The sequence below is a fragment of the Colletotrichum lupini genome, chromosome 2, assembly GCF_023278565.1.
Source record: "Colletotrichum lupini chromosome 2, complete sequence".
Lineage (NCBI taxonomy): Eukaryota > Fungi > Ascomycota > Sordariomycetes > Glomerellales > Glomerellaceae > Colletotrichum > Colletotrichum lupini.
This window is the reverse complement of record NC_064675.1, coordinates 6936743-6959002: the sequence shown is the minus strand read 5'-3', so window position 1 is coordinate 6959002 and position 22260 is coordinate 6936743. Positions and strand designations below refer to the sequence as shown.

Genomic DNA, 22260 nt, shown 5'->3' with positions numbered 1-22260 from the left:
ACTCAGGTTCAAGTAGTACTTCAAGTATGTCACATATAAATGCTGTCCAGACATGATCTGCGCACTACCTAGTATCCTGTTCTAAAAAGTCTCGTTCGGAGCCACATGCTCCGATGCTGAGAAAATGCTGTTGGTCTATTCATTTCCGCATACTCTCGGATTCCAGTATTAACAGCACGACAAATTGTCTCAGCAGGCTTAACCTTTGAATGAGCCTTGATGCGAGTTTACAGGTAGCGACTCAACTAGGCGATGATTATTGGTGGAATCCATTCGTTGCGTGCGTCGTGAAGCCTTTGAAAAATTCAAAGATATCCTCGACGGTTGCAAAGTCGAATGTGCCAGCAACATCTGGATTCACAACGTCAATCTACGAATATTGGATAACTTGAAGGTCTCTTTGAGGGAACTTACACTGATCTGGTCGGACGAGCACCATCGCGCCAACCTCCGGGTCAATGCCATATTTTACATATGCTTCTCCGTGGCCTGCATGGTAACTGACATCATCAACGAAAACATTTTGCAGGCCTTCATAATCTCATTAGCCAGAAGTACGTGTAATATCGAATCGTTGGAGGAGGAGGTTTCGAGACTTGGTAACTCATGTAATATCAAGGTACTCACACTTGACCCCCCACCTTCCTGCGTTAGGGGTAAACAGCCGTGGTATATGACGATCTTCCAATTTTCGTCGGTCAGAATTGAGCACCAAAACCAGATTCAAGAAGCTGTGGATATCATTTTGAAGTGTCGGAAGCTGTTTCATCGATACTTCTAGCGATTTTGCGACCTGTACACATGTTTAGCAGTGCTATGAGCCCGGTGACAAGGTGCTTTCGTGTTGCTCACCTGGAATAAGCATTTCGCTGCTTGAGCCTGCAAAATATCGCCAGGGAAGACGACCAAAGACCATCTCGAGTCCGCGCGTAGAGCATGCGAAAGTTGCATCGCTTTGGCATCAGAGAACCGAACGACTTGCGCGCTTTGGAACCTCATTCCCACGCTGACACCAGACGCCAGGCTATCCTTGTGACCAAGCCTCACGAGCATTGACGGCTGATATTGCGTGGCCAGACCAGCAGTGTATCTCCCCGATTTGATGAAGTAATCTTGGAAGTCTTCAGTAGTGTACCCATTTTCTTTCCGGTACGCCGAAGAAAACATCTTTGCAAATTGCCTGTCAAAGTCGATGAGGCCCTTGGCGGTCTGGTGGCGTTCAGAGACGTACGTCTCCAATATCGAGGGATGGACGTGCTTTCGGAGGACTGCGGCGAGTTTCCATCCAATGTTGTACCCATCTTGAAGACTGACATTCATTCCTTGTCCAGCCTTAGGCGAATGTGTGTGGCAGGCGTCGCCAGTAAGGAAAACTCGATGATCTTTTGTGAAATGGTCCGCAAGCCGTTGCCCGATGGAGTATGCAGAGAACCAGGATGTCTCGGCTATTTCGACTTGGTAAGGCTTGAAAATGCCATCGATGCGCTCTTTGACTCTCTCAGGTGTGACTTCCCCTGGAGTCGAGACTGGCATTTCCATGTAGAACCTGACCATCTCGTCGCCCTCTCGTGGAATGATGACCAAATTGCCCGAGTCAGACTGAATGACGCTTTTCTTCCGGATATCGGGAAAGTCGGTCCTGGGGTAGATGTCCATGACAGCCCAGACCACGTCACTGCTGTCGCCCACCATCTTGAAGCCAAGGGACTTTCTGACCGCACTATGGGCTCCGTCGCATCCCTAGATTTGGTGATTAGTGCCGTCTTCAGCTCACACGCAACCTTGGCGGGACTCACCAAAGCATACTTGGCATGATACGTGCGCTCAACGCCATTCTCAATTGTCTTCACAGTCACGCAACGGGCATCTGGATTTCCCGCAGCTTCACTATCGACAGCAACTTCACGTATATCACTTCCATACTGGATGTGTGATTTACCAGAAGACTTCACAATATCCTCGATCAAAATCTCATTGATGCGTGCCTGGTTCAGAATCACATGGGGTAGATGGCTAAGACCAGGCTCGGTGTCTGGCTCGAGATGTGACCTGCGAATCCCGCCCTTGCCGTCGGGCGACCAGAACGCAAGTTCGAGAACGTGGTAAGCTTCCTTCAAGACGTCCTCGGAGAGGCCTAGGTGTTCAAGGATTTCGACTGTGCGAACTTGAACACCGTCTGCCTGACCTTGCTTGAGGGGACCTTCGCGCCGCTCAAGGATCTTGAAGTTGATGCCGCATCGGGCTAGCCAGACTGCTGCGCAGAGACCAGCTGAGCCGCTGCCGCAGATAAGAACGTCGTACTCTTCAGGCATGTTGGAAACAAAATGACGATAGTGAGATCCAGTGTAGCTTGTTTTCGATCGCAAATGACACTTCTGATTGCTCGTCTTATACATCACTAGCTAGCCGAAGCTCCGAAATCAGCTACCGAGCGGGGTTAATAATTATTTCCCCGGAAGTCAACTTGTGCGGGGGGTTGTCATGGGGGACGTCCCTGCATACAAAGACGTTTCCTGTGCATCCGACCAGTCTTCCGAATTCCGCCCGGGATATGAGGTCGGCACCGGACACGACACCCACCAAACTATTGAGCCTGTGGATCCGGGTCCGCGTGGGTCCTCGAGATACCGACGGGGCCACGGCAGGTTTTTCACAAAATGCCGGAGCTTCGGCCACAAGATATTCATTTGAAAGGATCCAGCATGCCGCCTTGTTGCGATCGTATCAAGAAAAGTATGGTATTCCAATGCTGGTGTATGACGAAACCTGCTTTGCCTAAGCGCTTATGCACCCCAATTTACCCCTCAGTTGCGCGCCTCAACACAGCATGACGCCTTGGGCCCTTGGCTGCAAACGCAAAATGAACAAGATGGGCAAAAAATGTAGCTAGATAAGGGCAGCTAAATGGAACTTAACCAGTCAAATTCTGCCTCGGCGGATCATATTTCCATTTCCACAATTTTACGTCATCAAATACATGAAAGAATTTCTCCTACCTTTTCACTCCCCTGCGCGTCATCATTGCAAGTCTGCCATCCTCCAAAGCAACTGAATCAATCATTCACTGAATCATCATGTCTTCCTCCGTCATTCCCACTTCCACCTCTGTCGTCGAGAGCGCCGTCATCAAGGCTCCTCTCAGTCATGTCTGGCACTTCATCAAGCGTAAGTGCAGTAAAAATCTGGCCCAGGCAGTGGGTCAAGGATGAGTATGGGCAAACGCTGATATCGAGGTCTCAACAAATAGTCCAGAAATTCCAGAACTTCTGGTCTGCTCTGAAGGGCAGTGAGTTCGTCAAGGCTCAGGAAGAGACCGACATCGTCAGATGGACTTTCCAGGACGGCACCGTCCTCGAGGTCAAGCAGGAGGAGCACAGCGTAAGTTTCTTTGATCGCGGGGTTACTTCCTCATGATTGCAAACAGAAGACTACACGGAAACTAATTTCAACATTCAGACCATCAACCACTACATCACCTACAGCGTCATCACCTCCCAGCCTGAGCTGTCTTACACCTCTGTCGTCAGCACCATCCGCTGCTACCCCGTCACCTCCGGTGAGAACGAGAACAGCACCTTCGTTGAGTGGACCGGCAACTTCTCCAGCGACGCCGATGCTGGTGTCATCCAGGACGCCAAGTTCAAGCGCCGTGAGGCCCTTGCCGACCTGGCCAAGGCTGCTGCCAAGTTGTAAATGTTTAAAAGCAATGGGACTGGAATGTCAAATCGCTGAACCCTTGCGCTTGCATCGTCAAGGAAGATAGTCAAAAAAGTAAAAGATACCACTTGTTGTTCACAACTTCTTCCGCCCCTCATATTTCATGCTTGAAAATCACAGTGACCTTCACATTGCATTCTAAATATTCAACCGAAAGGATTTGGAGTGAGACAAAGTGAGAGAGACTCATTGAAACTTGCCTTTATGAGTAAGTATCTTCTAGTAAAGTGGACACAAGCCATACTTCACTTCGAGTTTTACTAGTAATGAATAATAACTTATATGGGACTTGCACTGCCTCTCCATTGAGGGCAGCTGCACTCTTGTCATCAGCTCGCAACTCATTTTAATACTCTTTTCAACCTTGTTCCTACATTTTCTCTTCGATGGATTCTCCTTTCCAAAGTCTCCAACCTCATACCATGCCCACCCTCCTTCTCAAATTCGCCACTCTCATTATCAACAAAGCTCTTAACAATTGCATGCCTACACTGAACTGCTGCCAATAGCGGTTTCGAGCCAATGGGTTCCGAGTTAGGCCAAATAGCAGTGACAGAGCGTATCCCACAACAGCGGCAACAGCCAACTTCTTTGGCCATGTCCGTCTCCTACGCCCGGCATGGGTCGGTCCCTTTGATATGTCAGCACTTTACCGTTCCAAGTTACCTCGTCTCACTCGCATGCTTACACGTATTTCCAAGTCACCAAAGTCGGGGAACAAGCAGCGATACCAGAAGTACGCTTGAGAGTAAGGATATGTCGAGCCATTCCACTTCTTGCCGTCCGTTGTGTCCTTCAGATACCAGCTAGTGCATCCCGTAGACCATACAGTCTTTTGCATGTCGGCCTGCATCTGGCTGACGTATTGCTGCTCTGCCTCTCTAGTAACTTCGACGGTCATTCCCTTGCCATCAAGCACCGGTTTGATAATGCGAAGTGCAAAGTTAATGGAGTTTTCCGCTGCGATGTTGGTGGACGTGTGGCCTGTGAGTGAGTTCGGTCCTAAAGTGAACTGAATTAGCATCCACCCTACACCTGTACGGCATGTAGTGGAGAGCCTACCAAGAAGTACAAAGAAGTTTGGGAAACCGCTTGCAATCGTGCAATTGTAGGCCTCTGGGCCACCAAACGACTCCCAATGCTGGTCTATCTGCTCTCCATTTCGACCAATGACATCCAAGCCCCCAACCGCATTATTTGTTACGAAACCATTGGCCAAAACGATGACATCCGCCTCTGTGACGCCTTCCCGAGTTCGAATACCCTCTGGTACAATTTCTTGGATCGGGTCGTCTAGTAGAGAGAGATTTTCCGAGTGCAAGCTCTTCAAGTAACCTGAGTCGAAGATGCGTCTCTTGCAGCCGAGTTCGAAGTCAGGTATGAGCTTGTCATGATACTTCGCCGGCGCCGTTGTCTTCATGTACTTCTCAGCGTTGGCTCTAGCACGCTTGCGATACTTATTCCCATCATTCGTCATGTAAAACCCTCGCAATGTGTTTTCTGCCGCAGCGAAGACCAGAAATCTCTGCAGCGTCTGTGTTCCTGGCACATGCCTCAAGACATTCTTCATGAACTCTGTATTCTCGTTGTCAACGGGGGGTAAGACCCAGTGCTTTGTGCGGATAGCTTGCGTGAGGTGCTTCGTCTTGCCTACAATGGCCGGTACGATTTGCGATGCAGTACACCCGTTCCCAATGACAACAACTTTCTTGTCCTGGATATCCACGGTTTGATCCCACCGGGACGAATGGAAGATGCGACCCTTGAAGCTTGTTGAACCGGGAACATCGATCTCCCGCGGCTGCATGAGTTGTCCTGTGGCAGCGAAGAGGAACTGACACTCATGCGCGAAGACTCGGTTGGTTTCGTAATGACGGATGTTCATCCTCCAGCGTTTGCGTTCTTCCGACCAGACGCATTGCTCGACATTAACGCCGAACCTCATCTTCTCTATGAGCGAGTATTTCTTGGCCACATCGTGGAGGTACTGCCATAGCTCCTGTTGCGGAGGCAGTACTCGACTCCAGTCTGGGTTGGACTCGAACGAGAAGCTGTACAATGCGCTGGGCACGTCGCATGCACATCCTTTGGGTCGATGTCAATTACTGCCGTGTTTGGCGAAGCCCATACTCGTAAAGGGAACGTTACCTGGGTATTGGTTGATAAACCATGTTCCTCCGAGATCACTGTGCCGCTCAAAGAATTTGATATCGCCTATGCCGTACCATCTTTTCAACGTAGCTCCCAGCCCGATCGCCGAGAACCCACTCCCCACGCACGCGAACTGACTGTAGGTAGGCGTATCCGAAGTTTTCGACATTTTCCGCATGTCAAATCGGCCTATGTATTGACACTGTTTTCGAAAACGATAGTTACGAGTTATCGTCTCTGACTCTGGTACACCTATTGACTCTGTTTATCGGATTAGAAGTCTAATTCGACCGCGGCGTACGGCCGACTGCGCAGGGGCCAATTGGGGGCCCTATTTATAATTATCGTAGCTAGCCTAACCTACGGTTAGAACCTCCTTTTTATACCTACTACGTAGATATTTATATAGTTTAATTAATCTCTTCGTTAACTACGGTTCGAACTAACTACTTTATAATAGGGATATTAATACTAATTAGTAATTAAATTCTATTATTATAAATCGGTAAGGTATTTTATTATATAAAAGAGACGACCTCTTAATACTATATAAAATAAGAAATTCGTACTAATTAACTTTATAAAAATAAACAAAAAAAGAGGTAATTCTTAAATACCGTACGGAATTAAATAATCGTAGCCCTTTATTACTTATAAAAGGTCGACGTTTATTACGTTAAACTACGTTAATTAATAAAACTACTTAAATAACTAGCCTTTTACTATCGCCCCGAGCAGCTTTTTTATTAAATAACTTTTTTATAGCCGGCCTATAATTAAAAATTAACTAGTTAAATTAGTAAAAGAAAATACTTACGTAATAACTACTTGCCTAATTAATTAGTATAATAAATAAGCTTAATAATATAATATAAAAAAGTACCGTACGATTAAAAAAAGGGATCTCTAAACGTAAATATTCTTATTTAGTAATAAAAGTAACTTTATAAAAATTATTAAGCTAAGAGATCTATAGTATATAAAAAAGTTTATTATTACGAGGATTTTATAAGTATAACCTTAAGCCCGTAATTTAAACGACCTCTTTATAGCTCCCTTAACTACCCCCTGGGTATTATTTAAAAATATAATATAAGGGACGGTTTAATAAAAAAAGAGGGGATTTAGAAGTCCTAATAGTATTAAGTTAAGAATATTACGGATTTTAGAAATTAACCTAGGAAAAAGGCGGCTACTTTAAAATAGTCCTATAACCTCTTATTAAAGTTATTATTAGTTTAAAAAAAGGCTAAAAAAACGAGGATTTAAAGGGGAAAAAAGAAATCCTCTAAAAGGCCGCTTAAAGGCTTTTTTTTATACTAGCTCTTAGCGCGAGATTATTAATTTTAAAAAATTAACTAAGTAATAGAAGGGATCGTTAATAAGTAATAATTACTTAACTATAATTAAGCTACGAAAAAGACTATTTAAAAAATATAAAATAGGGTACCGAGAGGCTATAAAAAATAAGATCTTTAAAGTATCTAACCTTATTATATATAAGTAATAAGTAGGCATTTTCGGTAAGTCCTTAAAATTTATAATTTTATAAAAAGGAGGGCTTAACTTTATTAACTATACTTAACGGCCTATATAGTTCTTAATAGCTTATATAGCTCCTCTACGAGCTACTTAGTATCTATTTTTAACTATTTTTATAGAATACCGCCCTAGAGGAAGTAAGTTAAAAAAAAAAGCTATTTAGAGATTATAGAGAGTATAAGGCTTAAGAAGCTAGAAGTATACGGGATAGTAGAAATTAGTAACTAGTAAAGATCCTAAAACTAATTACTATATCTTTTTATAGTAATATAAACGTTTACTACTATTATTATTAAAAAGAACTATTAAAACCTACCCTTTTATATTAAATAAAAAGGAAGATCCTAATAAATATAATAGCTAGCGATTTAAAAAGGCAATAGTAATTACTAAAAATAATAAAAACGAGAGTAGTAGTAAAATAGTAAAAAGAAGCGGGAATTTCCTAAACCTTAATAAATTCGTTAAGTAATAAAAGTACGGATATATTACGACTAGCGCGCGGATTAGATATATTCTTATTAAAATTAAATACGCTAGTAACTATTAATATAGGCATAAGCTAGAGCACGGCCCTTAGTAAGTTAGGGTAAAGAAGAAGAGGATAAAACCCGATCCTAAATAGAATCCTAATCCCTTATAAATAGATAAATATTAACCCGGACTATTAAGGGACGTAGATATATAAAATTATAAATTAGCCTAACGGTAAGTAAATTAATATAATATTAATTTATTTAACTAAGGTTTATAAAAAAAAGGGGCTATAGGGGTAACCCCTATTTTATAAAATCGTAAACGACCTTAGCTACTAGCTAAACGAATAGTTTATAAGTATAAGCCTAGGAATTATAAAAGTAGTTAATAAATTCCTTTACGGGCGAGGGGTATTATGAGCATAATTATAATCGTAAGAGCTATACGAAATATTAATAACGATAATTATAAAGGAGGAATTCGTATTATAAAACTAAGTATAAGTCGATAGAGCGTATAATCGCTTTAATAAATTTAAAGAAAGAGTAAACGACCTAAATTTCCTCCCTATAATTACTAATAAAAATCTATTATTATAAAAGGATATACCGGGGTAAAATATAGTACTAAAAGTACGATAATTAATAATTCCGCTTATTTTAATTTATAACTCGTTACTATTATTAACGTGAAATTCGGTACTAATTAGTTAATAAGAAAGGAAGTAGACGACCCGAAGTTATTAATAGTACGTAGTAACGTAGGGATCGCATATAGAGACCGAAAATCTAATAGTAAATACGAAGTAATTTATAAACCTTAAAAAGATCTTCCTAAAAAAGAAATTATACTCTAGGGGGAAGTATAAGGTTTTATAAAAAACCCTAATAATATTTTATAATTATTACGAAAAAGTTAGAATTAGGGAATACTAGTACTATTTAGTAATTAATATCGTACTTATAAGTAAAGCCTCTAATTATTATTATAAAGTAGTACGTAATCTTAATTAAAACGACTTTTTTAGTATAATTAATATAATCCGAAGCCGCTTTAAGACCTATAATAAGAACCTGGAGCTCCTATCTAAGCTACGAGCGATTCTTTTTATATTTATAGCTAGGATAATAGAGGGCAAATTGCGAGTAGAGATTTTTAAAGAGCTTATTAATTAAATCGATAAGTTAGTAAAAACCTAACTAAATAAGGGGATAAATAAGCGGAAAGTTAGATATTTTTATACTATAGTTTAGCGTATATTAAAAGTAAAAATAACTTTATACTAAGTACCTAAAGACTACGAGACGCTCTACTTAAAACTAAAATCTAGCTTTAATATTAAAGCGAGAATACTATACTAAACCTACTTCTAAGTATATAACGGCCCTTATTAATAATATTAAGTCAATCGAACGTATAATAAGAAAAGAAAAGAGGCTAAATACGGTAATTATTAATAAAGAGGCCTAGATTCGTTAAATAAGTAGAGATTTAACTTACGAGTAGGGTAATAAAAGAAGTAATACTATATTTATAAAAAGGATGGATATTAGTTAAATAACTACTTTAAAAAAGAGTATGTTAAATTATATAAATAATATAAAAAGTCGAGGGTAATAAATAGTAAAACTAGCCCTCGTTAGTTTAACTAATTCTTTATTATATATAAAAAAAGATCCGGGGGTATAGAACTTAGTAATAATAACTAAAGTAGTAGCCTAAAGTATATACCCCTTATAAGAGATTTAGAAAATAAAAAAGATCTTACCCCTTATACTAACGAATTAGATTATAACGAAATTAACGATATTAACTACTCTTTTTTCGCCCCGTTAGCTTCTAGAGGATATACGAGGCTAAACGAATAAAGGGTAGTAAAAGCTTTTAATAAATAGGCTTTTATTTATAAATAGTAAGGGAAGGTCCTTTAAATAACGGATATAGAGGTAGCTAAAAGGGCAAATTTAATAGGGCTAAAGCTTATTATTTTAATAATTAAAGAGAAGACGCTATCTCTCTTAATATTTAAAAAAAAGGAATATAGTACTAAATAAATCTAAGGGTAGCTAGAGGGGTCCTTTTTATACTACTTAGATCCCTTAAATACTAAGCTCGTATAAGTATTTTATACGAGCGAAAAGTACGGCCTAGATAATTTTTATAAAATTATTCTAAATACTAGGGTATTATAATAATTAACTAAAAGAAAAAGGCAATTCTAGGCGCTATAAAAGATCGCGCTAATAACGCTTAATACGTTAATAATAAGTATTACGAGAATTAGTTTCGGCCTAGGTAAGGAAATCGTCGCCCTAGGTATAGTAAAAATAAAAACGTACTTCGGAACGATAACTTTTTATATTTTATTTATTAGTACCCTATTTCTCCTATATCTAAAAGATATAAATCGACTAAATATTATATTTAATAATATAAGGAATAGAATCTTTAGTAATAAGTACTTCGAGATAGTCGAACGATAATAGGGGTATGCGTTTATAAAGCTTATTAATAATACGAAGTTAATTAATTACTTAATAAAAAGTGAGCTTAGAAGACTATACTAAAGATTTAGGTATCCGTCGGTTACGAGGCTATATAACCTCTTAAAATAATTAAATAATAATAATATTAAAATAGGGGCGCTAGAGTAGTTAATAAAAGTATATTATTAATACTAAATAAATGCGCAGAGCCTATGTAAATTTAAATTTAAATTACGTAATAAGCTTAACTTTAACTAGGAAATCGTTATTAATATTTTTTATTTAAATAGTTAGCTAGTATTATATATAATTAACGTAGCTATATCTTTCTAAGTAGGGCAATTCCTCTAGGATTTATAAATAAAAATAGTATAGGTAGCCCTGCGAAAAAGCTAGATCGATACATACTAAGGACTATTAAATAGTATTAAAACTAACGTTAGTACTAGCTTTAAGTTAATAAAATTTAGGGATAATATAATAGCCTACGGTATATAACTAAAAGTCGTACTTATTAAAGCGCACTATAGTATTAGAAAGGTAAAAAGGGCATACTAATAATTAAAAAGGGCGTTTAGAATTATTAAAAAGGAAAATCTGGATTTTATTAATAATAAATGCCTCTAGATAGTACTTAAATACTATAACGATACTATAGGGCTTAACGGACTTATATTAACGCTATTAATATTTAGAGCATATTTAAGAACGACCTTAGCCTCGCTACCGTTACTAAGTATAAACTAACGAGCCTAAGTAGTTAAAAAAATAATACGGGTATTACGTAAAGTAAGCGTAAAAAGGTAAGTTAATAAAGTAATTACTATATATAATAGGCTTAATATAGGGGATAATTTAGATATATTATTAAATTTAGATATATGAGTATAGTACGAAATTACTTAATAATAAGCTAGGCTATATAAATTAATTTTTATTAACGAGCGCTCTTATATAGTTATAAAAAATCGTAACTAGCTACTCAAAGTATTAATTACGGTAATTAAACTATATTATATAGATCCTAACGAGGTGATTTTTAACCTATAAGAAAAAAAAGAGCTAGGGGAAACTATATAACCCGTAGTAGAGGTATAGGAAATTATTTTTAACGAAATCGTCGTAATAGTACTAATAGACGACGAGGAAGAGGAAATTGCTAAAAGGGTACTAATACTATTAGTAAGACGTCGCAGAAGACTATGATAATAAGCCCTAATGCGGCAATTTATTATTAATAACGAGGTAATTAATACTTTTTATATAGTAAAAGAGAAAGCCGATTTCGAGCTAGTAGTTAAACTACGTAAAAAAGGCGTAATTATAACTATTAAAAAACCGTATAAGGGATTAGATCTTATTAAAGTAAACACTTTTTATAATCAAGGGGTCTATCGATTTATCTTATACGACTTAGAAAAATATATAAACCTCCGTATATTTAAATTACGAATAGTTCGTAAGATTAAAGAAAAAGGAATACCCTAGTTATATAAAAAGTCTAAATACGTAATTTAGAGGTAAAATAACGTTAAAAAGGCAACGCTATTTATATAATTACTTACTATATAACGCTATAGCTAACGATTAATAATAATATTAATAATATTATTACGGAAGAAGGGATATAAGATTTAGAGCCGTAATATTACCTAGGCCTATACCTAATCGGCTATAGGGCTTATAAGGAAAATCCTAGCCTATTTACTAAAAATAATAGCTAGTAAGTACTTAAAAAGTACGATTATTAAAGTACTTAAGCTATTATATAGGCTCGTAAAATCGGGTACTTATTAGTGGGCTACTTACTACGATTTTTATATTAATTAACTATTAATAGTTACCTCTACGTACGACCTATACTTACTAATTGTAAAATATAAAAGTAACTAATTTAAAATTATTAAAATATAAACCGACGATATATTAGGCTTATTTAATATTAACTTTATAAAAAAGGAGGATAAGGAGCTTTAGAAAGCGGGCTTTATAACGAAGCTAAAAAAGGTCTTTATAATAAATACCCCCTTAGTATTTAACAGCGGGATTTTTATAATTAAAGGGGAAACCGTCGTTTTTTAATAAAAGGGGTAGGGTAAGAAGATTAACCTCGTCGATCCGAACGTAACTAACGTTAAAAAGTAATATAAGGCTAAGCTTATATAAGGGGTATATATTATAAGTATTTATTAGCCTGAGGCGACTTTTAATTATACTAAGGTAGTATAGGCTATAAATTTAATTAAATAAGACGTTAAAGTACTTAATAAGTAGCTTAAGTAGTAGTAAATAAATCTTAATCGAGGTCTCGTTTACTACTTAATTAGCTTTATAATTAATAAGCTTTACGTTTTTATTAATAGGTTATTTATAAATAATAACGACCTTATTTCGTAATTAGGATATATTATTATCTTAATTAATAAGAGTATAAGTAAGAGCGAATTTACTATATATAGTAATATAATTTATTACCTATTAACTAAAAATAAGCGGGTAATAAAAAGTATACTAATATTGGAGGTTTATAATATAGTTAACGGCATTAACCTCTCTTACGTAATTTTAATAACGTTAAAGAAGATTACTAATTAAATTAGCCTTTTACCTATTCTAATAGTTATTTATACTAATTCCTACTCGCTATATAAATACCTCGTTAAATTAAGAATAAAAAAAAAAGAGGTTTATAATTAATATTATAGCCCTTAGGTAATTATATAAAAGGCGCGAGATACTTAAAATCCGTTAGATTAATAATAAAAATAACCTCGCAGACGCTTTTATAAAAGTAGTACTAAATAAGGGATTAAAGTAATTTATAAATAATAAAAAAGTTATTATATAAATAGAGGGATAGATTATATAAAAAGAGTAAAGAAAAGGGGGAAAAAGAGATAACTTAGTAAACGGGCCCGAGGTCGAATTATACCTCTAACTATAGCGGTTAAATTAATAAAAAAAAGAGAAAGTTAGTATCGGATTAGAAGTTTAATTTAACTATAGTATATAGCTAACTGCGTAGGGGCTAATTAAGGGCCCTATTTATAATTATTATAGCCAGCCTAACCTACGGTTAGAACCTCCTTTTTATACCTACTACGTAGATATTTATATAGTTTAATTGATCTCTTCGTTAACTACGGTTCGAACTAACTACCCTGTAATAGGGATACTAACACTGTTCCCAGAAAGGATGAGGTCAAAAACTCAGTTTAAGGAAGCGATCAAACACTCGCGAAGGTTAGGATAGTGCGGGGGAGCATGTCGTCGTCGACCTTGGTCAATGGTGGGTAGTTCACCCATGCCTCGGCTCGTCCCACGTTGGGCGTAGCAGTCTCGTCCGAGGGTGGCAAGCATATGCATGCTACTACGACGTCGTTGTGAAACTTTGTGAGAGCTTCTGAGAAACACCATGACCTAAGAGGACTCGTTTGATGGGGGGATCGCCCTAAAGTGGAGAGCTACGGCCCGGGGATGAGGGGAAAATGGAGCTGGTCGCGGAAGGGTGACGATCCCGCTCAGGACTATTGGGGGACCATGGTTCTTGGCAGATCGGGAGCACACGAGCTATGTGAGAATGCAACGGTTCACGGCCGGAGCGCCGGGGTAACGGAGATATTGACGCCCCGGTCCATCTAGAATACCGAAGACAAAGTCCAACACATTCACTTCTCCGCAGGTTCTACCATCTCAAATTGACCAGTTGTGTCATCAATCTTTTGCCTTGGCGTATACGCGATATCTTTCGCGCTTGCAGTAGTCTCCCTCGCAAGACGCCACAACCACTCAGGACCAGCTCGCTGCAAATCAGTCACGTCAGTGAAGTCCAAAAAGTCGAGGAACGCACAGAACTTACCAGGGCTGTCACAGATGACATTATACCGGGCAGGTAGATCGTCCGTCCGAAGCCACTGTAAAGGGAATCTACAATGGCCTCTCCTACCGAGTCCACATGAAGGAGCGGCATCATGAAGTGAGGCTGACCGGGGTCAAAGGGAACCAGCGGCGTTCGGATGAAGCCAAAGATTCCAAGCGTTTGACGAACTTTTGGCGCTTTGTGAATGTATTTCAGCTCAAGTTGAAGTGACTGGGAAGTGTTAGCGGTCGTCCCAGCGCTCGACAAGTCAAAAAAAGTAGCATTTACCTCATGCATTGCGGTGAGCCCAGCCTTCGTGGCAGAGTAGTCAGCAATTCTCACTGGGGGAACCACCGAACTCATCGATCCGACGTTGACGATATGGCCATGATTGGTGCGAACCATGTGCGGCAAAAATTCCTTCGTAAGCAGGAAGGGGGCGAGCAAATTTGTCTTGATGGTCAACTCAACGTCTGCGTACGAGCCTTCCATGACGCTGTAACCCCGTGCGATTCCCGCATTGTTGATGAGAACGGTAGGATCGCCGACTTGAGTTCGGATCAACGTGCAAAGAGTCTTGAGCGCTTTTGTGTCGGTCAGATCACACTTGAAGAAGTGGATGTTGGAACCTTTCTGAGGCACCCATGATAGCGGAGCCAGGTCGACAACAACGATAGTCGCCTGGGGGTTTCTGGCCAAGATATGTTTGATGATACTGTGGCCGATGCCGCTGCTGCCACCGGTGACAACAATTATTTCTTTGTCAAAATCCCATGTGTGGTCTGTCGTCCAGTTGTTTGCTGACCATTTGTTGAGATACTCGGTGGTTGACAAGACGAAGCTTGCTAGAGCCGCGAGGAACGCAACGCGCTGAGCGGTGTCAAATCTGATGTCTGAGAGTCCGACCGCTCCGTTCTTTTTTGCTGATACCACCGCCAGTCCAGTTGCAAGCGGTATCGAGAGGTATGGATTGAGGACTGATTTTCGGAGCCATCTGGCAATCACGTCGACCGTGAATCCTTCTCGCGAGGTCAACATGGTGCAGTTGTCACTAGCGTCATCAATCCCACGAGACACTTAAGACAGACAGGACTTTTGATCATTAAATGAAGCTTGAATACTGTTTGGGGTTGGTATTTTAATGTTCTGGGCGAAACTGTCACGTTTCAACGTGAGCCGAGATCGACGCCAACAGCTTTGGAACGATCCCTCCAAAGTGAGGAGCCGAGGTCCGGAGCCACTTCAACGAGATCAGACCAAGCGACTTGATACCCCAATCTGCACGAGCATGAGGTTTGGAGATCCAAGCTTCCTTTCCCTGCACGTCAAAGTGAGGGGCATCCCCCACGCAATAATGCAAGGGTCTAACCTGAAGAAGCACCATGATGCTACGTGGGAGACCGGTCTTTGTGACGAGTTTAAACGAGTGCGAACTACCTTGTCGGCCAATTCACACCAAGCTACTGTTACCTCTGCCACCCTGAACAATCTTGAATTATGCCTCGGTCGGAAGCATCGGTAGTTGGAGCGTCTCTTCGGTTGCCCGTGCCTCCTGCGGATTCCTGCGGACAGACTTGTCAGTGACATTCTGAGCCACATTTGCGTTTCTTGTCCATGTCAAACCTCCTGTCTGAACCTGTCTGAACGTTTCTCCAGACTTCCAAAGCCACCCTGCGCTGTGCGGTGGTGGTTGCTTACTCACTTGCCAGTTACTCGTAGCACAGCCTTGGCTCATTTCATTTATGTCGGCCATACGGCTGGATCGTAGACAGCTTTGACACCAGACGAACCGAATCCTTAGGCACACTAGTAGACTTCTTTCCGGGTGCGATCATCGCGTGCGAGTGCGACTGAGAAACGAGAAAACATGTCGGTATCGAGACCGCAGCTTTCGCTGTGGGAGAAGAGAGACTTGGTCTTTCGTTTGCTATTCCGTGGTATGTCTCGCCTTCAACATGGCTACTTCCTTACAGCGAGGCATTGAATGGTGACTGACTCCGTGTGTTGATAGCTCCGATACAACTGGCGTGGAATTTCTTCTACGGCATCCCGTTTGCTATCGCGAGAGGCGTCTCTATCCGCTTCTTTGCCTTCTGCGCGTATTATCGTTTCGCTCTGGGGTCGATGAGAGCACGCGAAATACAATTCCTCATCCCTCCTTCGATCAAGACGTACGAGAAATGGATCGCGAAAAAGCAGAAGCGCCATCCAGAGCTCGCGGACAAGCTGCAGAAAAAGATCGAGTCTCTCCCTGCTAATGACGGCTCGATCTTGTGGATCGGCAATCGTCAGAAGGCCACAAATTTTGTGTTGTTTTTCCATGGCGGCGGATACGTAGTGCCTCTTCTCCCCGGCCATCTCGACTGGTGCTGGAACGCGTATGTGACCGGCGGCCCTGGAGCTCACGCAGAGGTTGCCGTTGCTGTCTTGCAGTACACTCTCGTCCCCGAAGCTCGATATCCGACACAGCTCCGTCAGGCGATCGCGGCGTTCAACCAGCTCATCCTATCCGGCATCAAACCCAACGACCTCCTCATTGGCGGCGATTCGGCCGGAGGCAACCTGGCGTGCTCCGTCGTTCGCCACATCTGCCACCCATGCCACCTCGAGATCCCGGCCCTGCGCCTGGAGAACCGTCTTGCAGGTGTGTTCCTGGTGTCGCCCTGGCTTAGCAGCAAGACGACGACGCCGGCTTTCACAGAGAACAACTACGTCGACATGCTCACCACGACATGTATGTCCCGTGCCACGGCCGAGCTCCTTCACCCGCGATTCCCCGTGCGGAATAAGTCCGACGAGAGCGATCTCGCCATGGCGATGCCAATGGACGGCGACATGGCGTGGGTGGATGAGATTTCTGCGGCGACCAAGAGTCTGTACATCACTGGAGGTCAGCAGGAAGCTTTTAGAGATGATATTCGCGCGTTCTCGGAGCACGTCAGCTGTGGCAATAATGATCTGGATCTGCTAGTTGAATTGCCGGAACGCGAGGCTCATGATTTCATCTTGCTTGAGGGTCAGACGGGGCGTGTGGGCGATGCGACGGTGAGGATGAGAAATTGGGCGAGTTCACAGTTGGGCACCGGGCGCGCTTCAGTGTAATGTAGCATGACAGGGGAGAGCCACAAATGTATGAGAGGTGGTGGTGGTGGTGGTGGTGGTGAGTTATTCGCGCCAATAAACTCATTGATTGATTCATTCGCGAGCGAATAAATTGTGATTCGATATGAGAGAATGACCATGTGCCAGCGTATGTTGAGGAGTTGTATTCGCGTGCATTTCGCTGTAAGCAATGGAGGTTGAGAGTGAGATTGAAGCTTATGATTGTGAGACTGGTGAGGGGTCTTTTTCACTCGCTGTCACGCTTCCAAGCTGTAACAATGTGAAATTTCACTGTTCTTCGCAGTGCAGCGAGGCGACAAGTGCTCCTGAGTCATCATATCCAAACCCTGGCTTATCTAGTGCCTTGAACCCCGGTTCTTATCCCAGTCAGAATGAGCGGTCTGGTCGAATTAGAGAAGGCATCTTCTGCATTTGTCCGCACCACCTGCTTGAAGAAGACGACAAGTTGCCGACGGTCTCGCCAAGCGAGGCCTATTTTGGCCGCTTTGAGAGCGGGGTGGAAAGAAACAGACGCGTCGCGTCCACAAACTCCAGGCAATAGACGGCACGGCATCTCGTCGAGGCTTTTTGACTATAACACACATTCTGCGGGGCATTTTGAGTGCTTTTTGTTCCTTCTCAGATTGTAATAATACTGTGAGTCTCAGGAAACATACCACCAAACTCTCAGACTCACTTTGCTCACTTACCCCTCATATTTCAGCCGTGGCCATCGTCGACGAGATGCCTCCAGATCAACCCCCTCTCAACTGCGCCTACAACCGTGACGATGTTGTCGCTGGCCTTACTCAATACTATTCGGCCCTCACGCGCCTCGCCTACATTCCATCATCATACGTCGACTTCCCACCGCCAGGAGGCTGGACAGATGCCGATCTAGATATCGGCGCCCTGCGCGCTCTGCGACGCTCCGAGGTCGTTATCGACCTGCTGCGCCATCTCCCCTACGCCAGACCGATGCACGACGGACCTCGTCCGGGCCCCTGGAACGTCGCACCACAAACCAAGGCTGTGCGCTACCTCCGTCACATGGGACACTTCAGCCAGTGGTCCGATCGCGGCGACGCGGGGCTTCATGAGCTCGCTGCCCTTCCCACGCGCGACACGGGAGCCGCTCCGATGGATTTGCCGCCGGATGTTGTCTGCCTCACGTATGGAGAGTACCGTTCTTCCAGTTCGCGCACGAAGCCTTACTGGTGGATCATAGACTGCAGCCGAGGTATCCTCACGCCGTACGAGGAGAACCTCTACACTGTTGGAAAGGTCCCGCGTAACAAGCCGTGGCGGTGTGTACGGTCGTACTCTGTTACAGATTACTTCTCTCAGCTTGTGTCAAGCTTAGGTGTTCAGCTGTTCCCCGTGCCGCCGACCGAGGACGACGACGCTGAGATCCTCGACCCGAGCGCTCTCGCCAAGTCGTCGGAGCCGGTGGATATCTACAGCGCCCACGGCTGGGGCACTGGCGACCTCGCAGACTTCAAGCACGACGAGTGCATCGTCGCGCTCCAGGGCTGGCGGCGCCGGGTACACGAGGCAGAACAGAGAAAGATTGCTCAGGACGTTGACGACGCAGACGATGAGGACTTTGAGATGGACGACAGTGATGACGATGAGGATGCGGCGCACGAGGGAGAAGCGGGCGACGGACTTGCTGATGCCGTGGCGGATATGGAGATGGATGATTTGAGTGCCGAAGCTGCTGCTCTGAGAGCCGATATGAGCCCAGAGGAGCGTGCAAAGTTTGATTGCAGACAGACGCAGTCGCACTTTGAGTGGATCGACGAGGAATGATTGAGATGCAGCATGCCTTATGAAGCCAAGTTTGTCATTGATTTGCAGCTAGTAGATGAGATATAGAACAATGCCAAAAGATAATGACCACGCCCACACCCCTGTAAGTCAAGTTCATGATCCAGGTACAAGTCAAGACAGCCTCGCATCACATCTTCGATTCATGCATCATCCTCTTCACCTCATAGTCCCAATTTGGATCGCTCCCCTGACTGTGCTTCTTCAACAAGGCCATCGAGTTGCCTCGCAGAACCTCAGGCGCAAGAAACGACCCCCTCGGATGAGATGCAACAAACCCTTCGTATGAGAGAACCTGGAGCTCAATCAGCGGGTCAGGGCAGTATGGGAAGTCCGATCCGAATAGAATGTGAGACGGATCGGCAAAGTCGAGTAAGCCACCCAGCTGTGTCGGGCTGGAGCTCAATGCTGTGTCGTAGTAAAACCGAGCAAAGTCCGCCTGAGCAGTCTCGTAATCCACAGCGACGGCATCTGCGAGAGCTGGGATGTTGAGTGTTCCCAGGACACGGGTGGCTAGGAATGGAAGAGTTCCTCCGGCGTGCGAGAGAATCACGTCGACATCAGGACAGGCGTGGAGGGTCCCGGTCAGGACGAGGTCCACCGCAGCTCGGGTAGTTGCGAGTGGGTAGTCGACGATCGGCTGCGGGAGAGTTGAAGCTATGAGCTTCGGCGTCACGTCGAGGCCCGTCGGGTGGAGGAAGATGAGAACCTTGTGACCTTGAAGCTTCTCCCAGATGGGCTTGAAGGCTGGGTCACCGAGGAGCTTGCCCCCATAGGAGGTAAAGACGGTTACACCATGGCAGAGTCTTTGCTGCTGGTAAAGAAACTCGATTTCTGATACTGTGCCGTCGACGTCTTGCCAGTCCGGTAAGACTCCAAAGAACCCCAGACGTTTCTCTGTCGATGACTTGTTGATCCGGTCTGCGAGATCGCTATTCAAGGTACGTGCAAGCTTTCGCCCGTCTTCACCACTTCCCGCGATTGATGCACCGGGAGCGGAGACTGATAATATGCCTAGCCATGCCATTAGTGGAATGAAGGAATGATACAGTCGTCTCCCCTAATTTATAGAACTTACCTATAGATGTGCTGATGTTATCCATTAGCTTCACGGTGGCATCTAGGGACCACTCAGGCGATGGAAACCCGGAAGGGTCGCCTCCTGCGGCATTCACAGCTGCAAGGTATGCCGGGGGAAGGGCGTGGATGTGTGTATCGATACGTCCTGACATGTTGAACTGGTTTTGATTCTTATTCAGTATCATGGATTTTTTTGAGTTGTACACTCATCTTGTTAAGTACATCTCATGAAGTGTACAAGTGTTGTGGCAACCACTCCTAAGTCCCCGGCCAATACACGGAAGCATAGTGCCGATGGCCGACCCCTCTCGACACCGAGCTGCCGAACTCAACCACTTTGGTCGTCATTGGGTGCCCCTAGTGGTCGGCGTCAGATATTCGCTAGCTCCGACATTTGTATCAGGAACGGCATTCGGTGTGTACAATGACCGCGAGCAATCTTTCACTACGCCAATATCAGCTGTGACGGTGTTTAATTTCGGTATATTCCTTACGCGCGACGTTGAAGTCCTCAAAGCCTGAATGCCTATTTGACAAAAGAAATCGACTGTGAACGCAATGGAGCCACCATGCTAGATAATAGGTAAAGAGATCTGCATGACACCGAATAAGTTCCTTGCAAACACGGTTCGCCTACACCGTAGAGGAATTTGATGGAAGCCATGTATGAAATAATAGGTCGAGCTTCAGTCGAATTTGCATGCCGGATCTTCCACATCATAAGCTTGCCGTTACGTAGGAAATTTCTATCCATTTCGGACGACTATGACACAAGGTTTGACCACCTGAAGCTATGACCTGGCTCGGAAAGTATATGTTGTGTGATTGCCTTGGAGCTACGTTTCTCAGCATACTAATTTCTTGAATTATCGTTACAAAATAAGCATCTAGAGAAAGCTCGTCGTGATTCCGATGAGCTCGGTTCACCAGTTTGCTCGTATTTTCCGCGTCTGTAGTCGTTTCTCAGGTAGCACTGGCAATGGTCACGCCTTCAGCTTGGTGAGCGAGGTGGAAGCAAGGAGATAAATGTGCAAATCCCCCATGTAGAGACATCGCTTGAAGGGGCGGTTACACTCACGAACCCGAGCCGTCAAAATGCTCGAAAAGAAAGAACAACAATCGGCGGCTCTAGGCCGAGAAGATCGTCACTCAGAACGTCATCAGGTCTCCCTTATGTAGTGCGACATTGCTTGTCGTACCCGCTTACCTCGCCCAGCGCTCAGCAAGGTCCTTGATACCTCAGCAGGCTTTCATATTGGTCTTCCAGCCAAGGAATCTTTCCATCCCTATGGGCAGCGGCCGAGAGCTCTCGCTTGTGAGGTTTATCCCAGCTCTTCAATCCACATTTCAGCCAGTGTTTCGCTTGCCATCTCTGCGTGCGCTCCATCACAAGTCACTGGCGACTGATGTTCGTGCGGTGTTGCATTATCCGGAATTCTGCAGGGCTTCGCAACTAAGACATCGTTGGAGATTCTTACCATATCCAACGACACACGTTATCTGTAGCACCACATGCTGGAGCTGACAACTGACCATATTTCTGGCTACCCTATGAAGAGAGTGAGCGCCATAACATTGGCTGTCTTGAAATAGCGGCTGAAAACGTCTTTTGCTCAGCCCAATTGCATACCTGGCTGCCTTCCTATCATGTACATTCTACCGACAATCATGCATCGGCCACTCCTTTGCCCCTGCTAGTGCTTACTCACTTGGCTCAACATCGGCCCTCATTACCTATGATGATCACGACTTTCGCTTAAATGAAACTGGTAAAAGCGTAATTTTTCTGCTACTTGTGTATGAACTATTGTCAAGGTCGTTAGACCTCTTCGGACTTCCTTCCTTGAGCATGGAGATCTCCGACCAATTCAAACTTGACCACCTGTCTACCTCACGATCAATTCGACTAGTAGTGCTCCAAAGAAGCGCGAAGAGAGAATCTTTTCAAGAACCTCTCAGCTGCTGCCTTGTAGAAGCGAACGTGGACTGCCCGCCCTCATACGTTGCGCTATCTTA

At 43.3% G+C, this 22260-nt stretch overlaps 8 protein-coding genes across 8 annotated transcripts; 4 read left to right on the top strand and 4 right to left on the bottom strand.

The window, feature by feature from the left end:
- Positions 1 to 256: 256 nt before the first annotated feature.
- CLUP02_04436 (FAD binding domain-containing protein) lies at positions 257 to 2312 on the bottom strand (the record flags this gene model as incomplete). Its single annotated transcript, XM_049283448.1, has 5 exons — positions 257 to 351; positions 415 to 531; positions 628 to 793; positions 853 to 1740; positions 1797 to 2312. The coding sequence occupies 5 exons, from the start codon at positions 2310 to 2312 to the stop codon at positions 257 to 259; spliced, it is 1782 nt and encodes a 593-aa protein (XP_049140591.1).
- Positions 2313 to 2481: 169 nt separating this feature from the next.
- On the top strand, positions 2482 to 2779 carry CLUP02_04435 (uncharacterized protein; the record flags this gene model as incomplete). Its single annotated transcript, XM_049283447.1, has 2 exons — positions 2482 to 2605; positions 2646 to 2779. 2 exons carry the CDS (start codon positions 2482 to 2484, stop codon positions 2777 to 2779), a joined length of 258 nt encoding a protein of 85 aa, XP_049140590.1.
- Positions 2780 to 3074: 295 nt separating this feature from the next.
- CLUP02_04434 (uncharacterized protein) lies at positions 3075 to 3693 on the top strand (the record flags this gene model as incomplete). The annotated part of the gene is made up of 3 exons (XM_049283446.1): positions 3075 to 3165; positions 3248 to 3378; positions 3457 to 3693. 3 exons carry the CDS (start codon positions 3075 to 3077, stop codon positions 3691 to 3693), a joined length of 459 nt encoding a protein of 152 aa, XP_049140589.1.
- A 673-nt stretch (positions 3694 to 4366) lies between these two features.
- Positions 4367 to 6046, bottom strand: CLUP02_04433 (uncharacterized protein; the record flags this gene model as incomplete). Its single annotated transcript, XM_049283445.1, has 3 exons — positions 4367 to 4701; positions 4780 to 5802; positions 5866 to 6046. 3 exons carry the CDS (start codon positions 6044 to 6046, stop codon positions 4367 to 4369), a joined length of 1539 nt encoding a protein of 512 aa, XP_049140588.1.
- Positions 6047 to 12806: 6760 nt separating this feature from the next.
- Positions 12807 to 12968, top strand: CLUP02_04432 (uncharacterized protein; the record flags this gene model as incomplete). The annotated part of the gene is made up of 1 exon (XM_049283444.1): positions 12807 to 12968. A coding segment is annotated over one exon (162 nt), but the record flags the coding sequence as incomplete, so codon positions are not given.
- Positions 12969 to 14041: 1073 nt separating this feature from the next.
- CLUP02_04431 (short-chain dehydrogenase) lies at positions 14042 to 15270 on the bottom strand (the record flags this gene model as incomplete). Its single annotated transcript, XM_049283443.1, has 3 exons — positions 14042 to 14176; positions 14233 to 14463; positions 14521 to 15270. The coding sequence occupies 3 exons, from the start codon at positions 15268 to 15270 to the stop codon at positions 14042 to 14044; spliced, it is 1116 nt and encodes a 371-aa protein (XP_049140586.1).
- Positions 15271 to 16099: 829 nt separating this feature from the next.
- On the top strand, positions 16100 to 19146 carry CLUP02_04430 (uncharacterized protein; the record flags this gene model as incomplete). Its single annotated transcript, XM_049283442.1, has 4 exons — positions 16100 to 16169; positions 16244 to 17277; positions 17639 to 17708; positions 18059 to 19146. The coding sequence occupies 4 exons, from the start codon at positions 16100 to 16102 to the stop codon at positions 19144 to 19146; spliced, it is 2262 nt and encodes a 753-aa protein (XP_049140585.1).
- Positions 19147 to 19294: 148 nt separating this feature from the next.
- On the bottom strand, positions 19295 to 20396 carry CLUP02_04429 (uncharacterized protein; the record flags this gene model as incomplete). Its single annotated transcript, XM_049283441.1, has 2 exons — positions 19295 to 20178; positions 20243 to 20396. 2 exons carry the CDS (start codon positions 20394 to 20396, stop codon positions 19295 to 19297), a joined length of 1038 nt encoding a protein of 345 aa, XP_049140584.1.
- Positions 20397 to 22260: the final 1864 nt, after the last annotated feature.